General features: G+C 27.2%; 1 protein-coding gene across 1 annotated transcript; it reads right to left on the bottom strand.

Moving 5' to 3' along the window:
- Positions 1-1013: 1013 nt before the first annotated feature.
- LOC129959475 (uncharacterized) lies at positions 1014-24264 on the bottom strand. The gene is made up of 3 exons (XM_056072323.1): positions 24116-24264; positions 3116-3151; positions 1014-1313 (listed from the first exon to the last, which is right to left on the bottom strand). Exons 1-3 carry the CDS (start codon positions 24189-24191, stop codon positions 1120-1122), a joined length of 306 nt encoding a protein of 101 aa, XP_055928298.1. The 5' UTR covers positions 24192-24264; the 3' UTR covers positions 1014-1119.
- Positions 24265-24688: the final 424 nt, after the last annotated feature.

Raw genomic sequence — 24688 nt, 5'->3', positions numbered from 1 at the left:
TAAAAAAACTTACTTTAATGTTTGTAAAACAAAATATTGTTCCAAAATGATTTTGAGTGTGAAAATTAAAAATTCTTTAAAGAATCATTTACAAAACTACTGTCAATTTAACATATTTAAAAAAAAATGTTATTCAAGTTATAATAGCAATATTGATTATGATTAAAAGAGATGCATGGTCCTTAGAAGGATTAAAATAGATATAAAATGTTATTCCTACTTTTCAACAACAATGCAGCTTGATCTCTTTTATAAATTCTTTTACTTGTTTGTGATCCATTGATGATTAAAAAAAATTTTCATAATGTCACAGATATTCGAATGTTCGTCATTTATAACTAAAGCTGATCTTTTTAAGGAAACATTTTAAGCTAGAAAAATTATTTTCGAAGCAAAATAAAAATTTTAGTATGATCTTACAAACTTCATGAAAAAGCAGGAAATGCTAGGACGGATTCTTTCAATAAAAATAATCGTTTCAGTTTCTCTAGTTTGTAATAGTTTGATAAAAAATATCATGCCTTATCTAATGATAAGAGTTATATATTTTTTCTTCTGCGATAAAAATTCAAGTGCGAAGACATATCTATATACAGATACTAAAGATAGATTAATGAATGAATGAAAATGCTGTAATTATCAATATAATTTAATTGTTCAAAATTTTTTAATATTTTCTGAATAATAATTTTCTGAATTATATTTATATTATTTGAAATGTAAGACATAATAATGTGCTAAAATTAAAATGCCATATATCATTATATTGTATGGCTAATGCAAGTAATTTATCCATTTTAATCCATTGTTTTGTTACAGCCCCATGAATGATGTACAGAGATTTTACCGCGATAAAGTGTGCATAGTAACCTAACAAAATAAATGCATATAGATCATATATATAGTCTTTGACCTAGCCTGATTTTGAATTTGTTTTGAGTGTGCTGTTGCTTATGTTATTGCCATGTAGTTTGTTTGAACCTTAAGTTAAAAAAATAAACGACACCTTAGAATACTATGCTGGGATGCTTTATTAGAGATATGATTTAAGGAAATGATTTTTTAAACATGTGGGGCCAAATTCTGATTGTAGAAAGAGAGAAAAACATTCAACTGGATTCACTTCGCCTTTTCTTCCAAAGCTTTTACACCGTTGGTGAAACCTCTCATGAAATCATAAGCAGTACGATCGGCAACCGCAGGGTAATTCATTTCGGCAACCGCATTTCCAGGCAGTTCATTTCGGGCTCGAAGAGCTTGCTGTAACAAGAGATGTAGGCCGAAGGGCGGTTCACCATTTCTCTTACCATGCCCTGAAATCAAACAATCAAACAGTACGGAATCAGTCAACTATCACAATGTCACTGCAGAAACGGAGTTCAAAAAGTGAAAATAAACTTGTTTTCTGAAGATAATAAAAAGAAATTATCGTAGTAACAAATTATAAAAATCCCCTTTAATAAATAATTATGGGATTTCATTGATACTGAGGAGAAAAAGTTTAATTCCATGCTTGATAGTTTTTTATTTGCATTTTTAAGAAAAATGAATTATACGTTGTTTTGATTGATTATGCATTGATTAGAAAAATATAAGAATGTCCCAAAATTTTATTTTTAATTAAATAGTAATTTAAACAACTTGTAAATTCGTTTCCTGCTGGGAATAAAAATTAATCTCCGCAACAGCAGATAATTGTTTTTATAAGCAGGTGTGGGATTTCTGTTGCAATTATAACGAAATTATAAGAGCCCTTTCTATTATTTGTGTTTATCATCTTCACAATGACAAAATAAAAAGCAAATTCTAGAGAAATTTTGGCAGAAACAAAAAAAAAAAGTATACGAAATTTTTCTGAAAATAAGTCAATCGAAAATTTAAGTGCTTTGTATTTTGAGAATAGAATTTTAAATTACTCAAACACAGGTAATAAATACTTTTTAACTGTGTTTATAAAGTAAGGCGTAATTTTTTTCTATTGTATTCTAAATAAAGGGTATTCCCTATTTATAAGCAATCATGCCGCTAATTTGACTTTTTTTTTTTTTTTTTTTTTTTTTTTTTACGATTTAATGACATTTACAGTGATACGCACAATGTCTCCCTCATTATTCTCAAAATTGAGAACGAATGGAATCTTCTAAAATTTCATTTAAAACATTAAAACACCTTTAATTCTATTTGTATGATATTACTATGCCACTAACATTAAATGCACACACATATTTTTGATAGAGCCACTAATTATAGCGATGTATAATTAACGTCTGGGTAACTTAAACGAATATTAATGGCTTTGGCAAACAATAATCGTTTTTCTTATGCACTCATTAATTATACTCATTTACCATGAAAAACTACTCTTAAACAATTCAATGAAAAAAATATCATAACTCAGATTTGCATATAGGCCTAATCTGTCCTAGGCAGCAGTAAAAAAATTAAATTTAAAAAAACCGAAATGCAATGTCGTTATTAATACTAAATGCTCTTTTTTTTATCATGAGCAGAATTAACTTATTTCTATAAAAAAAAAGTTTTATCTCTAATCTATGCCACTATAATCTAGAAAATTTATATATTTAATATAAAATAGTTTTTATCAATTATTTCTCAGTTTTTCATAGTTTTTTTTCTTTATGTTTTTTAAAAATTTTATTCATAATTCTTTATTCCCTCAATTTATATGTACATATTTTCATTCTCTTCCATTTATAAGAAAGATTTTACGTTTTGCATCTATGACCGTTTTTGCTTACCATTTTTCTTCCAGTCACTGTTATTTAATATATCAATTTCAAGTGGAATTTTTTATGGTAATTGCTCATTTAATTCTCCTTTTTTATTCAATTTTATTAATTTCTTTTTACTATGTTTTGTTTTATTGTTGCTTTGTTATCATTTCTATTTATTATTTTATATAATAATCATTTATTTTTCTGAAAGAAAATTGTTTGATGATCTGATTTAATAGTTAATTGAACTCATTTTCCTAAACCTTCTATTGTACATATTGGTACATGAAGATTATGTTCACCAAAAAAAAATAATAACAATTTTGTGACTGAATAACTCATATAAAAAGTATATGAGTTTTATAAGCTTATATACTCACCACCGAGGCAGGAATGTCCGTAACTCTGGCAGCTTCCTTTGTAAGCATGGAGAGAAAAGAATTTAATAATCAGACTTCACCTGTAATAATATTAATTGATAAAAAATATTTTAAAAATTTACAAAGTGTCCTTTTTTTTCGTTCATTCTCACAACATAATAACTGTATTGTCTAAGTTTATTTAAAAAAATTTTTGAACTATATTAATAAAAACTTACGATCCAAGAAAATGTTAATGAATGATTAATTGCGTAATTTCTTTGCAGAAATTCCACATAACCGGCGATGAAACAAAAGAGTGTGTTTTTAGTCATCATTTGCTGTTGTAGCAAACTGCATGTTTTCTAAATTTCAAATAGCAATGCTGAACAATTTGAATTTTTATACTTGAAACTGTTAACCAAGTTTAAGCTTATGAAACAATTGGACTGACGTTCTGTGGGTATAATTTTGGAAAATTATGCAATCTTAGTATATTCATGTGATGTGACTAAATAAAGGTTAAATAAGGTTTTTAGACTAGTGTATATTAACTAAAAGTAAAATTTTTAATAAATTAATTTAAAGAAATATCATTCTATATGATTATTAATTTATTATTTTTTGTTCAAAACGTTTCAGCCCATTTTCTAAAATGATTCATTTTTTAGCTCTCTGAAGAGTTGGAGGAAGACATTTAAATGATTAACAAATAATTCGCTAACTTAAATTTAATATTTGTATTCATTTTTAGTAATGAATTGTAAAGAAATTTTATTGTCGATTAAAGTGTTTTAGTTTCTGTCATTTACACATATTACGTATAAAGTTAGTAAAAATAAATTACTTATAAAAATAAATAAGAATTGTAGTGTGAATATGACACAAGAAAATATTAAGGATTGAATAACTTGAAAATGTAAGAAATAAAATATGAAACTTTGCGTATACTATCAGAAAATTTATGTTTACTATCAAGTAAATAAAATGCCATTTTTTTCAATAAAAGGCGTAACTGTAATTTTGAAAAATTAGGAATGTTTGATTAAAAACTATTTGAATCAGTAGATAATCTAAGGTTTCGGGAAAGCTATTTATCCAGAAAATTGTTATCAAAGTATGATTATTAAATCATTTTATCAATTCTGTATTCCTAATGAAACCTAAGTGCCAACTGTGAATGCAATCATGAAATCTCTCTTATCAAAATATTTCAGATGATTAATAGAAGTATAATATTTTGTTTATAAATAATTATTGAAATAGGAATATATTTATTATTCGTAAGAAAAACATGTAAGAATAGACAGTACTCGCAAAACAACAGAAAATTTGAATTGTTAATGATTGGAAACAGTCAAATTTTATGTGTAACACCACATTAGAATAATCATTTCGCGATGTTATAATTTACTTCATAAACATTTATTTGCGTGCAATGTAAAAATATTATAAAAATAGTTGGACGTCATTTAAGTGAAGGAAAATTATTTATTGTTTCATCCTTTGTGAAATTTTAAGTTTTTTAAAAATAAAATTATATTAAATAATTACTTTAAGATAAGTGTTAAAGAAATTGAGTGATTTCTTCTAGAACATTTTATGCATTGTTTAAAGTACCTATAATAAAACAAAGGAAATATAAGTAGTATATCTGTTAAGACCTAGAAAATAAAATTTTTGATGAGCTAGTTGTGATAGAATAATAAAGAAAAAATGTTTTCAAAAATTCTGATTGATAATTGACACTCCTATATTGTTTTCTGTAATTTAAAAAACACATTTATAGTTGTTTCGGATTCTGCGTGAAAGCCAAGAGCATGAAACATTTATAAGTCGATCTTTTATTATCTAAAATCGAAATGAATTTTAGGAAAGTGTTCAGATTTATCAGACCACAAAATTAAATTTGAAGCTTTCATTATTTATTTTTTATTCTTATCAGTTGTTGAAAAATAAAATAAGGACGCTGTATTACAGCGTAGAAGAATATCCCATCAATTTAGAGAGTTAGGTAGTCATTAAGATGCTGAAGAAAACTGTCATCCAGACAATTTAAAGTTCGTCAATGTTTTATTCGGCCGTTACCATTCACATAACCATAGTCTAGAAATTTATTGTAACCAAAATGTAATTTATGCTACGATGTAATTACAGTATCATTATTTCATTTACTGTTCATAAACTATATTAATGCTGGCACAGTGCCATCTTTGTTTACTCTGCCCCCAGAATGAAAAAGAAAGAGCGGCTAGTATCACAAGAATGAATTTGTTTCGAAGGATCGAAATGGAAGTGAGAGCATTGAAATGAATGTGTTACATATTTAAAAAAAAATATCTTTCAGGTTTTTTCTTGTTTTATCAATAAATTGATTTATAAATATTATGACAATTGATTATCCACTTAAGTACAATAACATTTAAATTTTTCTTAATCCTTGAATTTTTAAAAACTATATTTTTTACCAATATACAAAAACAAGTTCATCACATTAGTAAGCATAAAAAAGAAGTTTTATGCTAACTTCAAATATTTTTACTTAATTTTCTTCTTTTACTAGTAATGTAAACTAGAATATGTTTTTTTTTCTTTCATTTATTAATTTTTAAATAGTTTTTCTACAGAAAACTAGAGATCTGCAGTCAAAATGTTCTAAATAATTTGATAATAGCACGAATTAGTTTTATTTCTTTATATCAGACGAGGTATATTGCAGTTGATTAAATCTCGAACCTGAAAACCAAGAGACTTCATTCAAATTTCAAAATGAAAACTAAAACGAAAATTATTTCTGGTCTTTCAGTTCAATTTCAGCTTACATAATTCAAATGTGCTTAATTTTCGATTAAAAAAACAAATTCACTGCATTCATTAAGATAAGACTACTTGAATAGCAAAACCAACAATTTGAAAAGAATGAGGGTATTTACCTATGAGGAAATTATAATGCACCTCATATACCCAGAACGCTCATGATAAATCAACTTTCTAAACTGAACTTCATCATCACATTCAAGAAAACAGGCGATAAAAACTTATTCTGAATAAGTGACATTTTTTACAAGCATCCCACACTACAAAAGCGGAAGCGGCTTAGAACGAGCTGCGATAGAACATTTTTTGGCGGGAAATGATTAACAATCTTGTCAGAGACGAAAATGTTTTCAGCTGCGAGGTACAACATTTCATCAGAATTCGACGAAATTTTCATTTACAGACGGCGATGATTACGCTTTTATACGAGTTCGTTTTCTCTCCATTCGCGGAAAGAAGAAGGAAAAATAGAAAAACATATGACGTTATCATTTTGGCGTTGACCGTTGTGACTGAACAATTTCCTTTTGGTCTAAATGGTTGTCAGAGACCTTGTGATCGAACCGCTAGCTGCTTAGATATCTGCTCGATTCTTCTTCCGCCTGAGTTATTTTTGAGGAGAGGCGAATGATCTCATCTCCTTTGCATTATATTTGTTGTTTATTCTTCCACGTTACTACAACTATATTAGAGCTATAAAGAAGCGCCGCAGCATTCTTGGGAAGATGATATTGAAAATGGAAAAAGAAAATCCTGTCATTTATTTTCTCGGGAAAAGTTATTTTTCTACATTTCTATGAGAAAAGCGGAAGATATAATATAATTCAGCCAAAATAAAGTGGCGATATATGATATGCAGAGGATTACGTTTGTGCAGAAAAAAAATTGAGGTTGGTTTCCAAATGCAAAATTGCATAGTTAAATTTAAATATAACAGTTTTAAAAATATTACACATATATGTATAAAAAATAAACATAAAATGTATTAACTCATAAACATTACAAAATATCTATCCTCAGTTTTTTTTTTACTTAAAAAAGAACTCAGTTATTACATATTCAAGATACACAACCGGTTTGCAAGATTTTAATTTTAAAATGACTCAAGTGAAGTTTAAATCATTAAAATCTGCCAGTATTACTTCTTTATTTTTTTCTCTGAAATTAATATTTTCTTTCTTGTGGATCTACCACTTTCCAAAGTACCTTTTTTTGAGGAATTATTATTCTCATGTTATACGATAGAAGTCGTTACATTAGCTATTACACTAGCAAAATGTGTCTATGATCGTCGAAAATACTTGTTCATGGTTAAAAGCCTGCACATAAAAAATTGTTATTTTGAAATTCAGAATTGCGTTAAGTCAATGAAAAAAAAACTCTTAATTATTAAAATTTTTCTTCAATTAATAGACAATGCATTTTTGATGAACTGCAAACATTTGAAGTATTTCTATTTCTTAGATTTGATAAAAAAAATATTTATGCTTGGTATTTCAGTATTACAGGTGTAGGGATATCCTTTTCTTTGGATAATCCTACAAATTAAAGTTAACCATCGATTATTTAAAACTAGACCTTGATTTTTTTTCATCACCGTTTTGTTTTTAAATCAAATAGCATATATTTTTTTTATCAGTTTTACGATCTATGCTCGTAATGATTGCTAATTCAAGCGAAAGCTCACTAAACCCTTTATAAAGGGCAATGAAAAAAAACAACGAAGTTAAAAAACGCGGTTAAACAGACAATACAATGCAAAAAATTGTTTATAAATATCGTTACTGAAGCGAACTTCCTAGGAATACTTTTTGTCTCTTTTTTTTCTCTTTGTTTTGTTTTATTTCTGTGAATTATTTTTATGTTCACTTTGCTTTTTTGCTTGTTTTCTTTTTGTGAAACAGATTTAAAAAATTACGCAGATAAATGCAAAAAAAACAAAACAAACAAACAAAAAAAAAAAACCAGAAAGATGCAAAAAAAAAAAAAAAAAAAATCAAAGATTTATATTGTTTGATTCCTATAGTTCCAACTAAAGTATTTAATAAATTCCCAGATTCTTAAATTTTTTCGGAATATGTTTAAACCCCTTCGTTTATGATTTTTATTTGAAAAATCCGTATATTTAGAAATAAATTCCTGATTATGCTATTAAAATGCGAGTTTGAAAATAGACTGTAAAACACTCATTTGTTTCATTATAGTTTTAACTGCAGTTGCAGAAATCCAATCACTAGCTAATTATATATCTGCAGTTTAAGAAAACATTCTTAAAAATTTTAGATTTTTTTTAAATAATTGGAAAGGATTTACTCATATTAAAAGTACAATACTATCTTACAAATGCCTTACTAGTTGATACTTTTATACCATTAAAAATTGAAAGAGTTAAAATGTTTTCGGCATTTTCATACAAATTTGAGCTTTTAAGTAAATAGTAGATTTCTGTTTCTGTGACACTCTTTCATAATTGCTTCGTAACTATTCATACCTATTATCATAACCACATATTTTAGAACATTTCCCATTAATGATTGATTACTTATATATTATTGAATCACTAATATATTTATTTATACCGGAATTTTAAAGAAGTGATTTATGGGACTCTAAAAACTCTTTTAATAAGTAAAATAAATATTTTAAGGCAATTTAGCAGCAATTTAATTTTAATAAATAAAATAACTATATAATTAACAATATTTGTTTCAATGAATAAGTTATTTTAATAAACAAACAATTTAAAGAGCTTTGAACATAAAAAGTGCGCTTTAAAATTTCAAAATAAAATCTATAATGTACATCTTATTTGTTCAAAAAAAAAAAAAAAAAGAGAGGGAGAATTTTCTTTTGATTGAATACAGTAAACAATAAGAAAGTATTCGATTGAATTTAGGGTGTTCAATTTTTTTATTTTTTTATTTATGATCACTAAAAATGCAAGCTACGGATGTATTGAAGTAACGAAAATAATAACAACTGAGCAAACGAAAATAATAGGAAACAATAAAAACAGAAATATGACTTCGAATTAAGAAAATTTAATGAAATTTTAAACAATATTTTGACTTTATGTCAAAATATTGTTCACATAATATTTCAATAATAATTTCAAAATATTGTCCACATAAGTTCACAAAATATTGTTCATATAAAGTCCACAGATTTACTATTAATGACATTAATAGTAAATTTAAGGGACAAGGAAAAATTGAATTAACTAAGTTCCACAGAATAAGGTACCGATTCCGCATTGTGAAAAGACTTCTATCCGAAAAAGTTGAAGAAAAACTTACCGTCCAAAGACGCAATTCTAGAACTGTGAACTAAGTTCTACAGTATAAGGTACATATTTTCCATTTTAAAAAGATTTTCATCTGAGAAAATGAAAAAAACTTACCATCCAAAGATGTTTTTCAGAAAACATAAAGTTTCACAGCAAAAAAGTGAATGAAAAGATTTCCACCAGAGAAAATCGAAAAAAACTTACCGTCCCAAAATGTATTTGGAACATTAATTAAGCTCCATAAACTTACCATCCCAAAATGTAATTAGAACATTGACTAAACTCTATAATATAAGGTACCGTTTCTGCCTTTTGAAAAGATTTCCATCCTAGAAAATCGGAGAAAACTTACCATCCAAAGAAACAATTCTGAAAATATTAACTAAGTTCCATTCTACAAGGTACCAATTCTGCATTTTAAAAAGGTTTCCATTCGAGAAAACTGAAGAAAACTTCCTCCCAAAGATGTAATTCTGAAAACATTATCTCAGATTTATTCAACGTTTTTTCAAATCAAAGAAAAATTCACACTAACTTAATGATTGTGAGTCATAAGATTAAAATAAACAAACAAACAAAGAAACAAACAAGCAAACAGAAAAAAAAAACAGGCCCCAAATTTATCCGTATCTGTGGATTGAACAGACAGAAAAAATATTAGTTCGCGAGTTTGACATTCTTCAATAACCGCAAAGAAAATAATTTGATTTTACAAATATCGGGACAAAAACAAAAATAATCTCTTAAAAATTGAAGAACTTTTTAATCTTTTGTATTCTACAAAATATTAAATAATAAATAAATTTCTTTTTTCAGATAACTTATTTTTTCTTAAAAAGAAAAATATTTGTGCAATAGAGACAGAAGCTGTGAAATATTTAATATGTAGAGAGAATTCATAAGATCTAAATTTGTGTTGAAGACAACTATTTTTTCTTTCTCCTTGAACTAAAGGGTTTGAATGTGTCTCTTGTCTTGAATATGTCTCATAATTTTTTTTTATTGTCTCATACCTCAGTTAGATAAAAATTTCCATTCAGAAAGTATTTATTTTTCTTCTCTGAATATGTTTTTGTATATGTCTCATTGAAATTGAAGAAATGGAAATAGCTAAGCATATATAACTTGATGATAAGAAAAAAATCATCTGAATTAAATTGATCTTAATTAAATATTATTTTTTAAGATTGCATCTCAGTTATTTCTTTAATGTTCAATTGGACAAAAATTTCCATTCAGAGACATCTGATTAGATGGATTTGTATACGGCTGATACCAATGTTTTAATGTTCAATTAGACTTAAAATTCTCTTCAAAGGCATTCTTTGCTTCTGAATGGATATTTTTTAAATGCCTTATTGAAAACGAAGAAATAAAAATAAATAAATGAGACTTCGTTTGTTGAGAAGAAATTTATGCAAATCTCTAAATTCAACTTATCTTACTAAAAAATAAATGCATATCAGAGCTGTTCTTATGATTTGAGTATTACAAATATTTGCTGTCAAACACATTCAAAAATACTATTCTCCAAATTAGTGCCTCGCCTTTTCTCAAAAGTATTTTTCTTTTTTTTATGAACAGCTATATAAAATATCTAAAATATACTTCACCCTAAATAGGGAATAAAAGAATTAAGATTATTGCCCCTCTCATTTTGATTACATAAGTGAATCTTACTACAGCAAATTCCACACATTTGAATTAAAAACTCTCTCTTTTTCTGAGGACATTTCAATTACTTTCCCCAATGCTGATTGAGGAATTTTATCTTTGTTTAAATTTTTCGTGTATTTGTATCTCCACTTATCGGTTAGCCTAGACTACATATGTACTTTAGTTTCTATTACAGCCGAAAATATCAGATAGCTTTACTAATTTCTTCTAGAAAGTATTTAACTTGTTATCATGTATTCCACAAAACTGCAATTAATCCAAGATTGTTTGTCAAAGAAAGTGGGTCAATTCAAGCTTGAAGCTAATCAAGAAATCTACGCCTTTTGAATACCAAGCTGAAACAACCTCATATGTTATTATACTAGAGCTCAGAATATCAAAAAAATTAAATTTTAAGATTTGAAAAATTCTCAGTCATCAAAAATTAGATATTAAACTTAAATAAATAGTTTCTTAGGTATTAAACACTATTTAATTCAAATCTGTAAAACTTTATTCAGTTTAAGAAACAATTTACAGAGATAATATCAGAGATCTTAATAAATTATCAGTTTCTCTGATAATGAAACTGAATTCCTAACCTTTACTTTTATTGATTATTTGAGAATTTATTTTTTGATAATTGTAAAAAAATAATTATCAGAATGAAATAATTTTTTTCTAATATTCAATGAAATTATTTTAGAACATCGTGAAAATGATTATTGATTCTTGAACCAAAATACAATAAACTACTCATCAATCAAATCAATTTAATTATACAGGTATTTTCATTTTAAAGATTTAAAAATGATTGCAGAATATTAAGATGCTCTTAATTTTAGACAATATTATCAAAATCTAAAATATCAAAAATTTTAATTTTAAGTTTTTGTAAATAACTGAAAAATAAGTAAGATAATTACATTTTATTTGAAGAACTCATCTTGAATAATTATAAACAGATAGCTCATCTTTTTAAATTTTTAACATGATTTTATTACACTAAATAGGTAGAAATTAAAACGATTACACAAAACCAAGAATGTAAATGGTATTCTAAGTTTTTCTTTCTTTTAGGAGGTTTTCAAGTCCAATTTTAAAATTCACTTTCGATAATTGGGATGTTTGACTTAATTAATTGAATCATTAATTAATATCTCGTTACTATTTTAAGCAGTTACTGAGAATTTATTTATATCCCTATAAAAATTTTCTCCTATGGTAGATTGCTATCATATAAGTATCAAATTGCTATCATAGCAGTATCAAAAACATTGAGATGAATAAGAATTAATCAGGGCCAAAGTAAAACGACGCACTAGAAAAGTTTCGCTACATTTCAGGTTTACAAACTTTAGTAAAGATTTCAGTAAATGTTATTAGAAAGAGAGAAAAAAAATTTCTCCAAAATGCTCTTTTAATGACAATATTTCCTTAAGTAGATATGAGGAGTTTCCTTTTTTCCTGGTCTGACCTATTTATTGTTTCGTATTAAAGCGAACCCGCTTCACAGAACAATGACAATCTAGTCTATTGTCTTCAGCTCGTTAAAAAAAAAAAAAAAAAAAGAAAAGAAAAAGAGGTCTAACAGAGTGCATTTTTTCGTTGACAGTTGAGGGAGAGAAATATATATCACGACTTTTAAACCGATGTGTGATTTAGAAAACTTTGTTTTGTCATGAAAGCAATAATTTACCTCTGGAAAATTACATGATTATCTTGAAAAAGAGCTTTCCGTCTCTATGACCCTTTGTATCTTTCACTTCAAGTTCCTAGAGGTGTCTAATAGGTTTCCACTACTGGAAAAAATGTAGGAAGTACTTCGTACAACTGTTCCATGAATAATACAATTCAATTTTGATATGGATATTTACTGATTCTTTGTTGAACTCCGTCTTCTCGCAAAATTATGTTTTATTTATTACGTCATTTATTTTAATATTAAAATTTGCAGATTCAATGCTTCCGTAAAATTGTTACTTTTCTATTCGTAAATGAAAGTGAGAATTTCCGTTGAGAAATTACTAAGTGGCACAGAAAAAAAAAACACTTTCGTTTAGGGTGATATATATAGATGCTATAAAACTCCGAACTGAAATAACCGCTAGAAACTTTTTATCTGGAATAACTGATAATGTAATAATTTCATACGTGACCAAAAATAATCGTCATCGTTTTTTTCCCCGCCTTTGAAAGTATATGATATTGATTAATGAGGTGTGCTATAGGACGTCCGGATAGCATAAGTGCTTGAATTTGTCTTAAATTTGAATTAAATTTCATGTATACTCTTGAATTTTGTTTATAAAGAAATAGCTTACATTAAAAAAAAGATGAATAGGATTTAATTTTAAAAAGTCAGTTAAAATAATTGGTTTTAATTAAAATTATAGTGAATTCTTCTCTTCAACTTTTGTTATATATATATTGAAAGAACAGTTAATAGGCTTAGTTTATTCTGAAGCCGTTAAATTCACATCCTGCTTGAAAGCAATACAAATTTATTGTGGAACAGTACTCGCAATTTTGAACCGGGTGGAGAGGGCAGGGCGCACCTCAGCCAGGTGCCCGATGTTTCCTATACCCAGCCGCCGAGAAGGCGTTCAGCACAGCCGGATTTGGCGTGCACCAGACCCGCTTACATAGAACATTCTGGCTACGATACCGGGGATATGGTGTATTCTGCCTTAAAAGCCGAGACCTTTCTATCAGGTGCATCTGTGTTAGTCGAAAAAATCCTACTGTTAGCTTCTTTCTTTCGTGAAAGATAGTCATGGATTTAAATAATGCCCTAGATTTGGAATAAAAGTGTTAGGTTGCCCTGCTATATATTTATTACACAATTCTCTCTATTAGAAAAAAAACATATTAATTAAATTCCATTAAAAAATTATTTTCTGAAATATTCTTTTTTAAAATTTTTACTATACCTAGAGAACCATTTCAGTGTAGATAAATGAACCCAATCGAAAAAATGAATGAAAGCAGCATCAAAATATTTTTTTAATGCTTCATTATCGTTTCTTGTTTCCATGAAATTTTTTATAGATGCCTGATTTAAAGTTATTTGTTTATACTTTGTAAAGGATATTTATTGCTTCTGAGATTTTTTATTAATTTTCTAGTTATTTTTCAACATTGGATTTTTCGAATTTTGTCCAAGCTAGTCTAAAGAGTCCCGGAATGCAGCTCAGAAAATTCGGATATTTTTAGAAAACTCGCAGAAACTTGATCTGAATTTTATAAGTCAGAGAACATTAGTAGAGGAAAACAGGCAGCTAGAAAGTACACTTAATTCATTCAACGAAGTGACTTTTTGATTGATTCCAGGGTTAAAAAAATTGAATGTCGTCAGTCTTTCCAATTCTATTCTTAGTAGAATTCTAAAATTTAAATCTAGTCAAATGCAAGCGAATTGCAATAAAATGACGATTTCAAATAATTATAAAAAACAAAATTTCCCATTGAAACAATTTCATATCGGTCCAAAAATCCCCAACACTAATTTTTCCGCTTTCGAAAATTATTTGACATTGAGAAAACTGTATGATATACAGGAACTTGTTCTGTTTTTAAATAAACTAGAAAATTCTAGTAGAAGAAACCTAACAGCTAAAAGAATTGCACTTAGATAACTCAGCAAAATCTATAACGATAAGTGCATTTGCCCATCATTTTTGATTGACTTTTGTGATGAAAAAAAAAAAAGAAAAAAAAAAAAAAAAAACTGAGAAAAATCAGTAAAGAGCTTTATTTCTATTTCTATTCTTAGCAGAATGCTGAATTTTAAAACTCAGACAGGAGCAATCCCAAAATAACTTTGAATTTGCTATGCAATCCAAAGATCGGATAGACATGTTTTTCTTAGTCATCAACTCTGATTCGAGCCGTTTCTTTTTCATCGGCAATTTCTAATGGCATTAAAAAGTATCTGTGATTACAAAGATACATAGTGACTTCTTTCGACAGGATAAGAAATCACTGCTAATTAACTGAGAAGATTTAATCCAGATACCGATTAGAAGTGTGAGAAGTTGTCATGTTATGTTCATTCTTAAGCCAGGATTGTGAAGTCGCGATCCATCCAGTTGTCAAAATTAACTTAAGAACTCTGAAGTCACTGGAGAACTTCCAGTCACATTTCTTTTTCGTTATTTATAATACGGATACAGTGGAACTTAGATGTTTTGAACGTTTATAATTCGATTTCTTCAGTTAACTGGATTTTTTCTAATTTTCTTTAGATTTCCCATTAACATTAAAGCTTAAATATCATCTATGATTTCAATTCATTTTGTTTAATCCAAAATTAAAGGTCAAATTCATTTCAAAGAATTGTATTTCAGAATTGTCTTTGTTAGTCAAATATCAAAGTATTTTGAGTCATAGTGACTGTTTTATTTTACGAAATAATGTATTCAATAAAAAAGCAATAAGAAATTGCACACCTTTTAAAAGAAGAAACATTAGACTCAAGTCTGTTTTTAAGATTTATTGATTTAGAATGCCATATATTGTTTATTTATTACAATTATTTATGTATTCATAAAAAATATTACTTATTATCAGTTTATTCATTATTACTTACACTTATTATCAGTTTATTCACTATACTTATTATCAGAAAATTATATTTATTATCAGTTTATTCATTATTACTTACACTTATTATCAGTTTATTCACTATACTTATTAACAGATAATTATACTTATTATCAGTTTATTCATTATACTTTTTATCAGAAAATTATGCTTATTATCAGTTTATTCATTAAAACTACGTACTGTTTATTTATTCTAAATTATTTATAAAAGCTTCAAAGTATCAAAAATAAATTTGTACTGAAATTCCTGTTTAATTTTTTTTTTTTTTTTTTTTTTTTTAATTTTTAGACACAACTTTTCTTTATACGAATTTTAGAATAAATAGAATTTTTATCGTGATCCCATCAACTTCGAAAAGACCATGTCCAGCAGTATTTATAAAGTTTTTTTTAAAAAAAAATTCATATTCATTATTATGTTGTTCGCAGCTCTTAGCTTTTAAAAATAATTTCCATAATTCTGATGTTCACAACGTTTCGTTTTTAAATATGGCACATATTTTAGTTTACGTTACAAAACTTTTTTTTTTCTATAATGCATTCTAAACAAATATCATTTTTAAACTTCTTACTATACTTAGTTCTGCAAACATTACATTTTAAAACTTCTTTTTTTAATCATTATAATTAATCACAATGATCTGGCTGCAACCGAAGACCTTCATTTTATATTACTGCGCACTACTTTTATTTAACAAAAGCAGAATTCTCCCGTCCTTATTAAGTGCAAACAGTGAAATGCAAATATTACATCTTTATTTCAAAATTTATTAATATGACTTTTCAAATTTTTCTTCTTTCATTTCTGCAACTGCTTATATAGAAAAATATTTGAACAAAATTAGGTTTTTTTATATTTTGATTGTTTTTTCTTCTTTTTTAAGGGTTTTCATTATATTTAGAACCAATAAGTATTTGTGAACTGAAATAATTCAGTGATGATAATTTAGAAAAACTCGTGATTTCACATACCTTATTTGCTAGTCAATGTAAATAATTGGTGGTTTTAAGAATTCAAATTATTTTTTCTCTGTTTTCTGAACAAATTCGCTACGTAATACTTTTTTACTATGCGTAACTATGATATAAACGAAACATCGGAAAAAAGAAAAAGAAAAAGCAAAGAATATCGGAGTATGTATGCTTAAGGTGATTTCAGATCAGTTCATCAATTTCCAGAAAAAATGAATAGGAGATAAGTTCTACATTAGTCAGAACCAGAATGATCTATACATCCGTCATTTCAACATTAATTTGTTTAACAGCTTATTAAGTTCTGAAAATATTAAAAAAAGAGTACTGCCAGCGAGAGCACAATAATATTTTCAAAACTCAAATACATCAAACAATAGTTTGGTTTGTTTATGGTTAATGAGTGCAAGAGCTAGCGATAATGCACCAGTCATAATTGAATTTGCATTTGGCGATAATGCACCAGTCATAATTGAATTTGCATTTGTCTAAATTAAATTGCGCCATAAAGGCACCGCAAGCAGTGAGTGAAAAACTGATTTCAAAATCGTATTTTTTGAAACATGGAAAATGTCAAATTAAATAAAAATGTATGAAAAGGAAAATCAGCGTAGAATCGGATATAGCTCAAGGATCGTCAGTTAATTGTATTCTTTTTTCTTCCTACTAAGGAAGCGATGAATTGCACACGAACCAAGGTCACTAGCAACAAAGTTAACTAATCAATGCCAAGGTTAACAACTGTTGTGCGTGTTAAGCGTATATACCATTACAAAGCTTTACTTGGAACGGTTTTAATTCTTCTTTTGTTGCTTTGGTCTTGGAAGAAGTTAGAGCAACTCAAGAAGAATGCACATAGCGAACTAAGAAATAAAATCTCGGATTTCTATATGAAGTGAACAAAGCTAAGGTATATTTTTGTGACGAAATGGTTATGAAGAACGAATAGGATTTTTGTTTGGAATTTTTTAATTTTTGTATTTATTTTGTTCATTTTATTTATTTCTAGAGTTAGGGAAATTAAAATCCCTATTTCTCATCTTTAAGATTAAGTAATCTTCAGAGCTGATATTTATTTTTGTTTGATTATTCATATTTTAATAGCACAGTGATCTAAAAAAATTATAATAATTTTCGTTCTGAATTTTTGAGTTTTTAAATTTATTTTTATCAGTTTATTTATTTCTAGAATTATGAAATTAAAATCACTGTTTATTCCTTTTAACGTTAAGTAAACTTCAGAGTTCATATTTTCTTTCATTATTCTTTTTAGGATGTAAAAAGTATTATGAGTTTGTGTTGTTGTTGTTCAGTAAGTAAACTATTTTGGCGTGTTACATGGAAAAGCATTTTATATAAGATGGTTTTAAATTTTGAAGCTAATGTTTAACATTTTTTCTTATGTTGTAGTTTTAAAAGAAACTGGTTTTAGTTTATAATTAATTGATTTTCAATGCAAATTTTCTTTTTACCATTTTTAAAAATGCACTCCTGCAAAAAGAAAACTGATGTTTCTTAGAATATTTGTAATGTAGAATCTCGATCATCTGAGCTGATTGAGACCTAATCATCTAGCTGAATGAAAATTTGTTTAATAAAGACTAAATTATAAATTATGTTTTCCCCCCTAAAATTGTTTATGTAAAAGTATAAAAATATGTCCATCAGTAGTATCGCGAATTAATATTGTAACAAACGTTTTTGTTGATTATTAAATTTCCCACATGCGTTTTTTAAGTTTAATTAGTTTTGATCAAAGGATTCACTTATGTTACTGATTTATGCTTTTTTCTTTGCATTTTATGTTGTTTTCTTTGCATTTTCTTTGCAAAGTTAAATATTCTGACACATTTACATAATCATTTTTTTCAACAAAATGCATAGAAATTTCATGCGTAAAATTTAAGAATGCATAGAATGCACCAAAAAAATTGAAGCGTTTAAAAATGGAATTATGTTTTTACATTTTTTTAAACGATTTACTTATTTTTTTTTTAATTTTTTCTCTAAAATAAAGTTGTTGTTTTTTTCAAATATCACCCTTTTATAAGCCTTCTCATCTTGAAAATTGGTTTCAGTGTCCAACTTTTATACCTTTTTCAGAAAAATTCGGTTGCATATTAAAAAATGAAAAACACAGTTCTATTTTCGGACATGAGTTCGGTTAATACAGATGTTGACAGAGAAAAGCCCGGATTATTGTGGTTTTATTGTAAAAAAAAAAAAAAAAAATGAAACTTTTGAAATACTCAATGAATTGAATAAAACTAATGAAGAATTAAAAAACAAAATACATTAAAATCCCGCTTTTTTTTAAAAAAACATCATTATTATTCTCCGCTTTTTGAAACGTAGAGCACTTCCTTGAGTACCAATAACAGACACAACAACAGCTTTAGAAATAAAGCACATTTCATTTTGACATCTGCTCGTTGTCGCAACGTCTGCTGAAAAGCGAAAGAAAGCACATAAAAGCTTAATTGATGTGAGGAAAGATAAAACACATTCATCCTTTCAATCGTGTTTCTCGAAAAAATGTCGACTGAGAGTAAAGAAAACAAAAACTGAAAAATGCCGCTGAGAACTGAGAATGACTCATGTGTCGAGGACTTGCATAGAATATATAGCAGTCAATAAATTTCTGCTGCCCGAAAGCAGGACGATGAATTAGTTGTCATAAACTGTTGAGTAATCGACTCCGAAAACAAATAAGTACGAGCTTATTGACCTTGTAAACGGGAAATGGCGATTATTTCAATCGCACTGTTAATATTTCCTTGCACTCTGATTGTCAGTGAACAACTAAAGATCGCTCCTTTTCGGCGTAAATCTGGATTTGATGAAGATGATAGATTTAGGATTTACTTCGAAATCGAAAATAAAATGCAACTGATGCACATATAAAGCATTTATGAAGTCCTTCATTCTCTTGTATTGCTTAATTGATAGGGGTCTGGTAACTTGTTGTTTATTTAATATGACTCTGGATTCGGCCTTCCATTTAAGTGTTAACATTCAAAAAGCGCTGATTCGATTTTATCGGAAGAATTATAAAAAGATATTAGATTTAACTGGGAATGGATTGAAAGAAATGCAAGAATAATTACGGTTTAAATATTAAGAGTATATGATATTATAGTTTATATCATATTAAAATTTAAATTGGAAATCATTAATTAAATTTTTACAATAATTGTATTTAACAAGAATAGATTTTAATTAAAGAAATAAAAATGCTAGAATGTTATATGATTCATGAAGCGCAAATAATATAAACAACAACAACAAAAAAAGTTTTTTTTTTTTTTTTTTTTTTTTTTTGCTTTCTCGCATACGAAATATACAAAGAGAACTGTACTGTAATCGGTAGCAAAAATTCGACCTTGATATTGTGCTGAATCTTCACATTTAGACTTCATTAAGTCCGAAAAACATAGTTTTGGAGTTAAGCCTATCTGTGTGTCAATCACTGAACACGATAAATCAAAATCACGTTGAGATAGAGGGATAACATTTGGTATATGCTCTTAGCACACAGTACATTTCAATAAATTCCCTAACAAAATGTTTAAAGATAAGTCTTTATGCCTGTTCATCTACGCTCATGTGGAAACGAAAACTTAAAAACAAAACGAGCAAAATAAGTGAAATTTAATATAGTTGAAGAGAGAATATGTACATCAAATTTCGGAGGAAATACATTCAGGAATTTAATATACGCCTGCCTGTTTATACTCAATCAAGCTAAATAACTGAAATTCAGTACATGAGGGCATAAAAAATTGTATTTCGGGAATAAATTTTAGATCTAATCAGTTATAAGGAAGAGGGCCAGATGCAAGCCCAATTTTCTTCATTGTATGACGAAGTTTATTATAAATTTCACCATAGTCTGTATGGTTATTAAAATGCCGTGGGGACATATTTCAGTTGAGTATTTTTTTTAAAGAAAATCAACGATTATAAATTATCCAAACCAAAAAGCATTTGGAAACTGAAAAATATTTGGAAATCAATAAATATTGTAATAGTTGGCAATTTATTACTTAGAAAAATAATTTTGTGATCCACTATGCCTTTTAAATGTTGAAGTCAAATTTTTGCTAGATTTTTTTTGGCAATTTCTGCACATTACAATGCTTTTATTTAATTTTATTTGTTTTCCCTCCATTTTTCGTCATTACTGTTTTTAACTCTCTATTTACTTATACACCGGATCTAGTTTTCTAACGTCCGGTTTGTTCCAAGAATGTTCAATTGAGCAGATTTAATAATTTATACTTTTGAAAACTCTGATTTGTTACAAAGAAACTAGAGGAGAATTTTGAGTTTTGTGTGCTGAAGATTTTTATTATGATTGGAATGACAATTTTGAATAGTCTTTATATAATATTTAAATAAAGAGAATGATTTATCCTATCACCAATAAACGTCAAATTACCTTCCTTTCATTTTGGCATGATAGATGCTAAGTAGTACGCTACCACTGTCATGCTTCACTGTTCCAACTAAGTTCTTAGGAGTTCCTGTTTATTCTTCATTCCATTAGACGCTCATCGGAACCCAAACAAACCAATTTACTCTCATATGCAAATAAGACGTGATTCTCAAGACAAAATGCTTTTATTTATTTATTACTAGCTGATACAAATCAGTGTTTCTCAGGATTGAAATAATTCTCTGTCATATATTTTTAACGTAAAAACTACATTTACATGAAATTCTGCAATAAGCGAAATTCTTTTATTATCTAAAAAGTTTTTTTAAAATTAAACTTAGAACATCAATTGAACCAAACAATTTTCAAAAAACGCCGAAGACTAATATTCTCTATAAGCTATTACTATTTGTTAATTTAAGTACTGATGCATAAGAAAAGTTTGATTGAATAGTTTGAGACAATTAATTGAATAGCTTCTTTTTTTAAAATAAAAGACAAGTAAAAGTATAAACCAAACGCTAATTGTTCGTGATATAAATTGTTAATCGTCTGCTTTAAATTTTTCTTTCAGTGTTCATCCAGATTTCTGCTAATATATTGTGAAAACAATTTTTGTATATAGTCTTGTTCTTCAACAAAAAATGTATTATTATAAATTGTGCTTAAAATTAATTTTGAAAACAATTTGAAAGAAGAGAAAGAAACAGATTGTATGGAATTAAAAAGCATTGCCAAAAATATTTAAAAAATAAAAGAGAAGTAACAGAAAATAAAAACAAAATCATTCAGTCTCATCCTTTCTTATCAACGGAGTATCTAAATCATCTGTGTCAATTCAGTCATTAATTTTTTAAAAAATTAATGAAAACTGCGTGGAAATGAAATTGTTGTCTTTAAAAAAAATAGATTTTTTAATTTTAAGATGGTAAAAAAAAAAAAATTCTTGTGGAGAAATTTGCTATAAAGTTGCAGCAGAAAGAAAAAAAAAATCAAATTTTTGGTTCATGTCTGATTAATCAAATATTGAATTAATTTTTATACTTAGGAAGTTCACAGTTCGTTGAAGTTAAATAATAAGCGTGAAAAGTTTCAATGATTTCGGTCCATTTGTTAGAAGATGTGAAACATATATATATATACACACATATGCACATGTACATTGTCACAATAACTTTTATTTATATTAAGATTGATTACGTGAATTCAAATGTCAATTTTCTGCCACTACCACTAGCAAAAGTTTTCTTCCATTGGAACTTCTTGCAAGCCAGCTGAACTTCACCTGCCAAACAGTTTTCGGGAAATGGAGAAGTATTTTTCGTTGAATTCTTTAGAACCTTGATGTCACATAAACATGGATTCATAATATATTTTCAAAAATATATCTCTGATCATCAGTAAAATTAACTTTGTTGGGCCATTTCTTATCTGGCTTTCGATTCGATTTTCCTGTTTAAAATAATTCAACAAACTCTACAAACCACCGATTAGGAGGATTTCATGAATTTAGAAAAAATTCGTCCGAACAAATCGAACACTTTTATGATGCAGAATAGTTAATTTTAGAATATTATTGTTTGTTTGTTTATTCTACGAGTCATTTAAGTGGTAAATAGAGTATTTTTTGGAATAAAGAAGCAAATGTAACATTAAAATAATATTTAAAAAACCACAGCAATGCAAATGCAGGAAAAAGGGACAAACGGTAATATTATCGATGGAAATATTTTGTTGTTCGAGCACATTTGTGGTTCATTTGTTCTCTGTTGTTTTCGTTTCTATTTTTATAAAAAGAAGAGAGAAAAGTAATGAATGGGTAGAATTAAATGAATATTCTTTTCAAATTCAATTCCAATTACAGGATTTTTTGTAAAAAATTTTTAAACCTCCGAAAACTGAGATTCACTGTATTTAGGAAGCTAAAAATAAATTACACAGTCAATAAGCTAAAAATATGTTTTGTTATAAATGAAAAAGTTTATTTTTTCTGTGAGAAATTGTATTTCTTGAAGTAAGAAAATTTAAAAGTAAATTTATCCTAAGAATTATTATAAAAATGAAAATTTGTACAAAGTAAGAGATTTCACTAAATAATTTATTACGTTTTTTTTTTTTTTTTTTTTTTGCTAATGTGTCGATAAGGAAGGAAAAGCCATGAGACATAGCTTTTGAAAAACGAATTTTATAGCACTGTAAATCAAATTCGAGTAAAAGCAAGCAAAAAGTTTTAACTATCTTACTTTCATACGCTATTGTCTATCGTAATTTGACGAAAGAAAGATTATAAGAATGATTATATTCTTTTATGAAAATAAATTATCGAAAAACATTTAATTCTTGAAGAGCATTGATTTCGAGGAGTATATAACATTCTTCATATAAATGCAAGAAGAATAATTTAATAAAAACAATACAAAAAATAAAGCATGTTTAAGCTCATCATTGGTTTCAGAAGAGAAAGAAAATGTTTGTTCTATTTTCAGAAGAAATTAATTCGAGTCATTTTGCATTTCCATTCTCTGTTAATTCAAATAAATTTATTGTAAAAAGGAGTTTTATGGAAATAGAATTCAATTTTTGTTTTAAATTGATGATCCTTTTTTAGTTCCTTTCTCTTACATCAATACTAAAGAAATTTCAATGTCAAAATATAGTCATAAATTCAACGTCTTTTTAGAAAAGCAAAAATTTCTACAAATTTGAAAAATTATTATTTAGTTGATTACTAATCCATAGATCTAGAATTTAATTATTGTTGTTTGTGTCTTCCAAATTTTATGTTCCGTCACTTTGATGAATGACGGAAAAATGTATTTTTTAGTAGCTTTACCTTGTATATTAAAATTCTTTTTGTTTTCTCATATATTGACTAAAATATAAAAGTACTCTTCATATTGTAATATACTGAATTAAAAATAAATAGATATTTTTCTTTTAAAGATTTCTTCTAAAAAATTTCGAATTCGTAAGTTTTTGCTTTTTTTATGAAATGTTGAAACTTACGATGGAACATTATTCATAAATTGTTAGAGTTATGAAAATAAATTATTTCCATCTAAAAATATTTTTAAACAGTTATATTTTTCAATTATAATAAATTTTGCATTACCAATAATACATTTTTACAACTTCTTCTATGATAGTAATTCTTGAGGAATGTTAACTGTTCCAACAACAAATTAGCCATTAGTTGTCATTTCTGAAACAGATATTTCGGATCTAGCTAATAAGTGTATACTTACCACCAGCTACCACATTCTCAAAATTGGCGACGATTAAAATAATCGCGGCAGCGAAAACGACAAGTCGGTTGACCATTGTTACTTCTGGAGTAGCTCAAAATTCAACCTTCTCTGGTGATGCTGTCTGACGAATCTTCTCCCAGGGAAGCTTTGACGACGCTTATATATGCGCATGTCACCCACCCTACCTGCTGTTCAGCAAGAGAAGACAAATGCATTAAAACTTATGACAGGATGCTCAAACATCATTTGCCAGGCAAAACATTGAGCGCAAATGTACGATAATGATATTTGTTCCACAGTCTCAGCGGGACATCCACTCGAAAAAGTGGGTATTATAAACGAAAAAAAGAAATTCGACCACAGAGATGTCATTAAGAACTCCGGGAATTGCGGATCAACAGTCTAAGTATAGCAAGATTATATTCATCGTCCCATGGCATATGGTATTATTTACCTGAACAGATGATTGGCGAATGCTTTTAGCTTGAAAGCCCTGCGGAAATATAATCCCACATTAATATTAAAAACTCAGGAATAAAAAACAATTATTCCGAAAATTTTTGATAATCC

Source organism: Argiope bruennichi, chromosome X1 (genome assembly GCF_947563725.1).
Source record: "Argiope bruennichi chromosome X1, qqArgBrue1.1, whole genome shotgun sequence".
In the NCBI taxonomy this organism is placed as follows: Eukaryota; Metazoa; Arthropoda; class Arachnida; order Araneae; family Araneidae; genus Argiope; species Argiope bruennichi.
This window is presented reverse-complemented; position numbering and strand designations above follow the sequence as displayed.

Coding starts and splice junctions, on each gene's coding strand:
- LOC129959475 (XM_056072323.1), bottom strand. CDS start 24,191: ATGGTCAACCGACTTGTCGTTTTCGCTGCCGCGATTATTTTAATCGTC. Junction 3,152..24,115: donor TGAGAATGTGGTAGCTGGTG/GTAAGTATACAC, acceptor ATGCTTACAAAG/GAAGCTGCCAGAGTTACGGA. Junction 1,314..3,115: donor CGGACATTCCTGCCTCGGTG/GTGAGTATATAA, acceptor GTTTGATTTCAG/GGCATGGTAAGAGAAATGGT.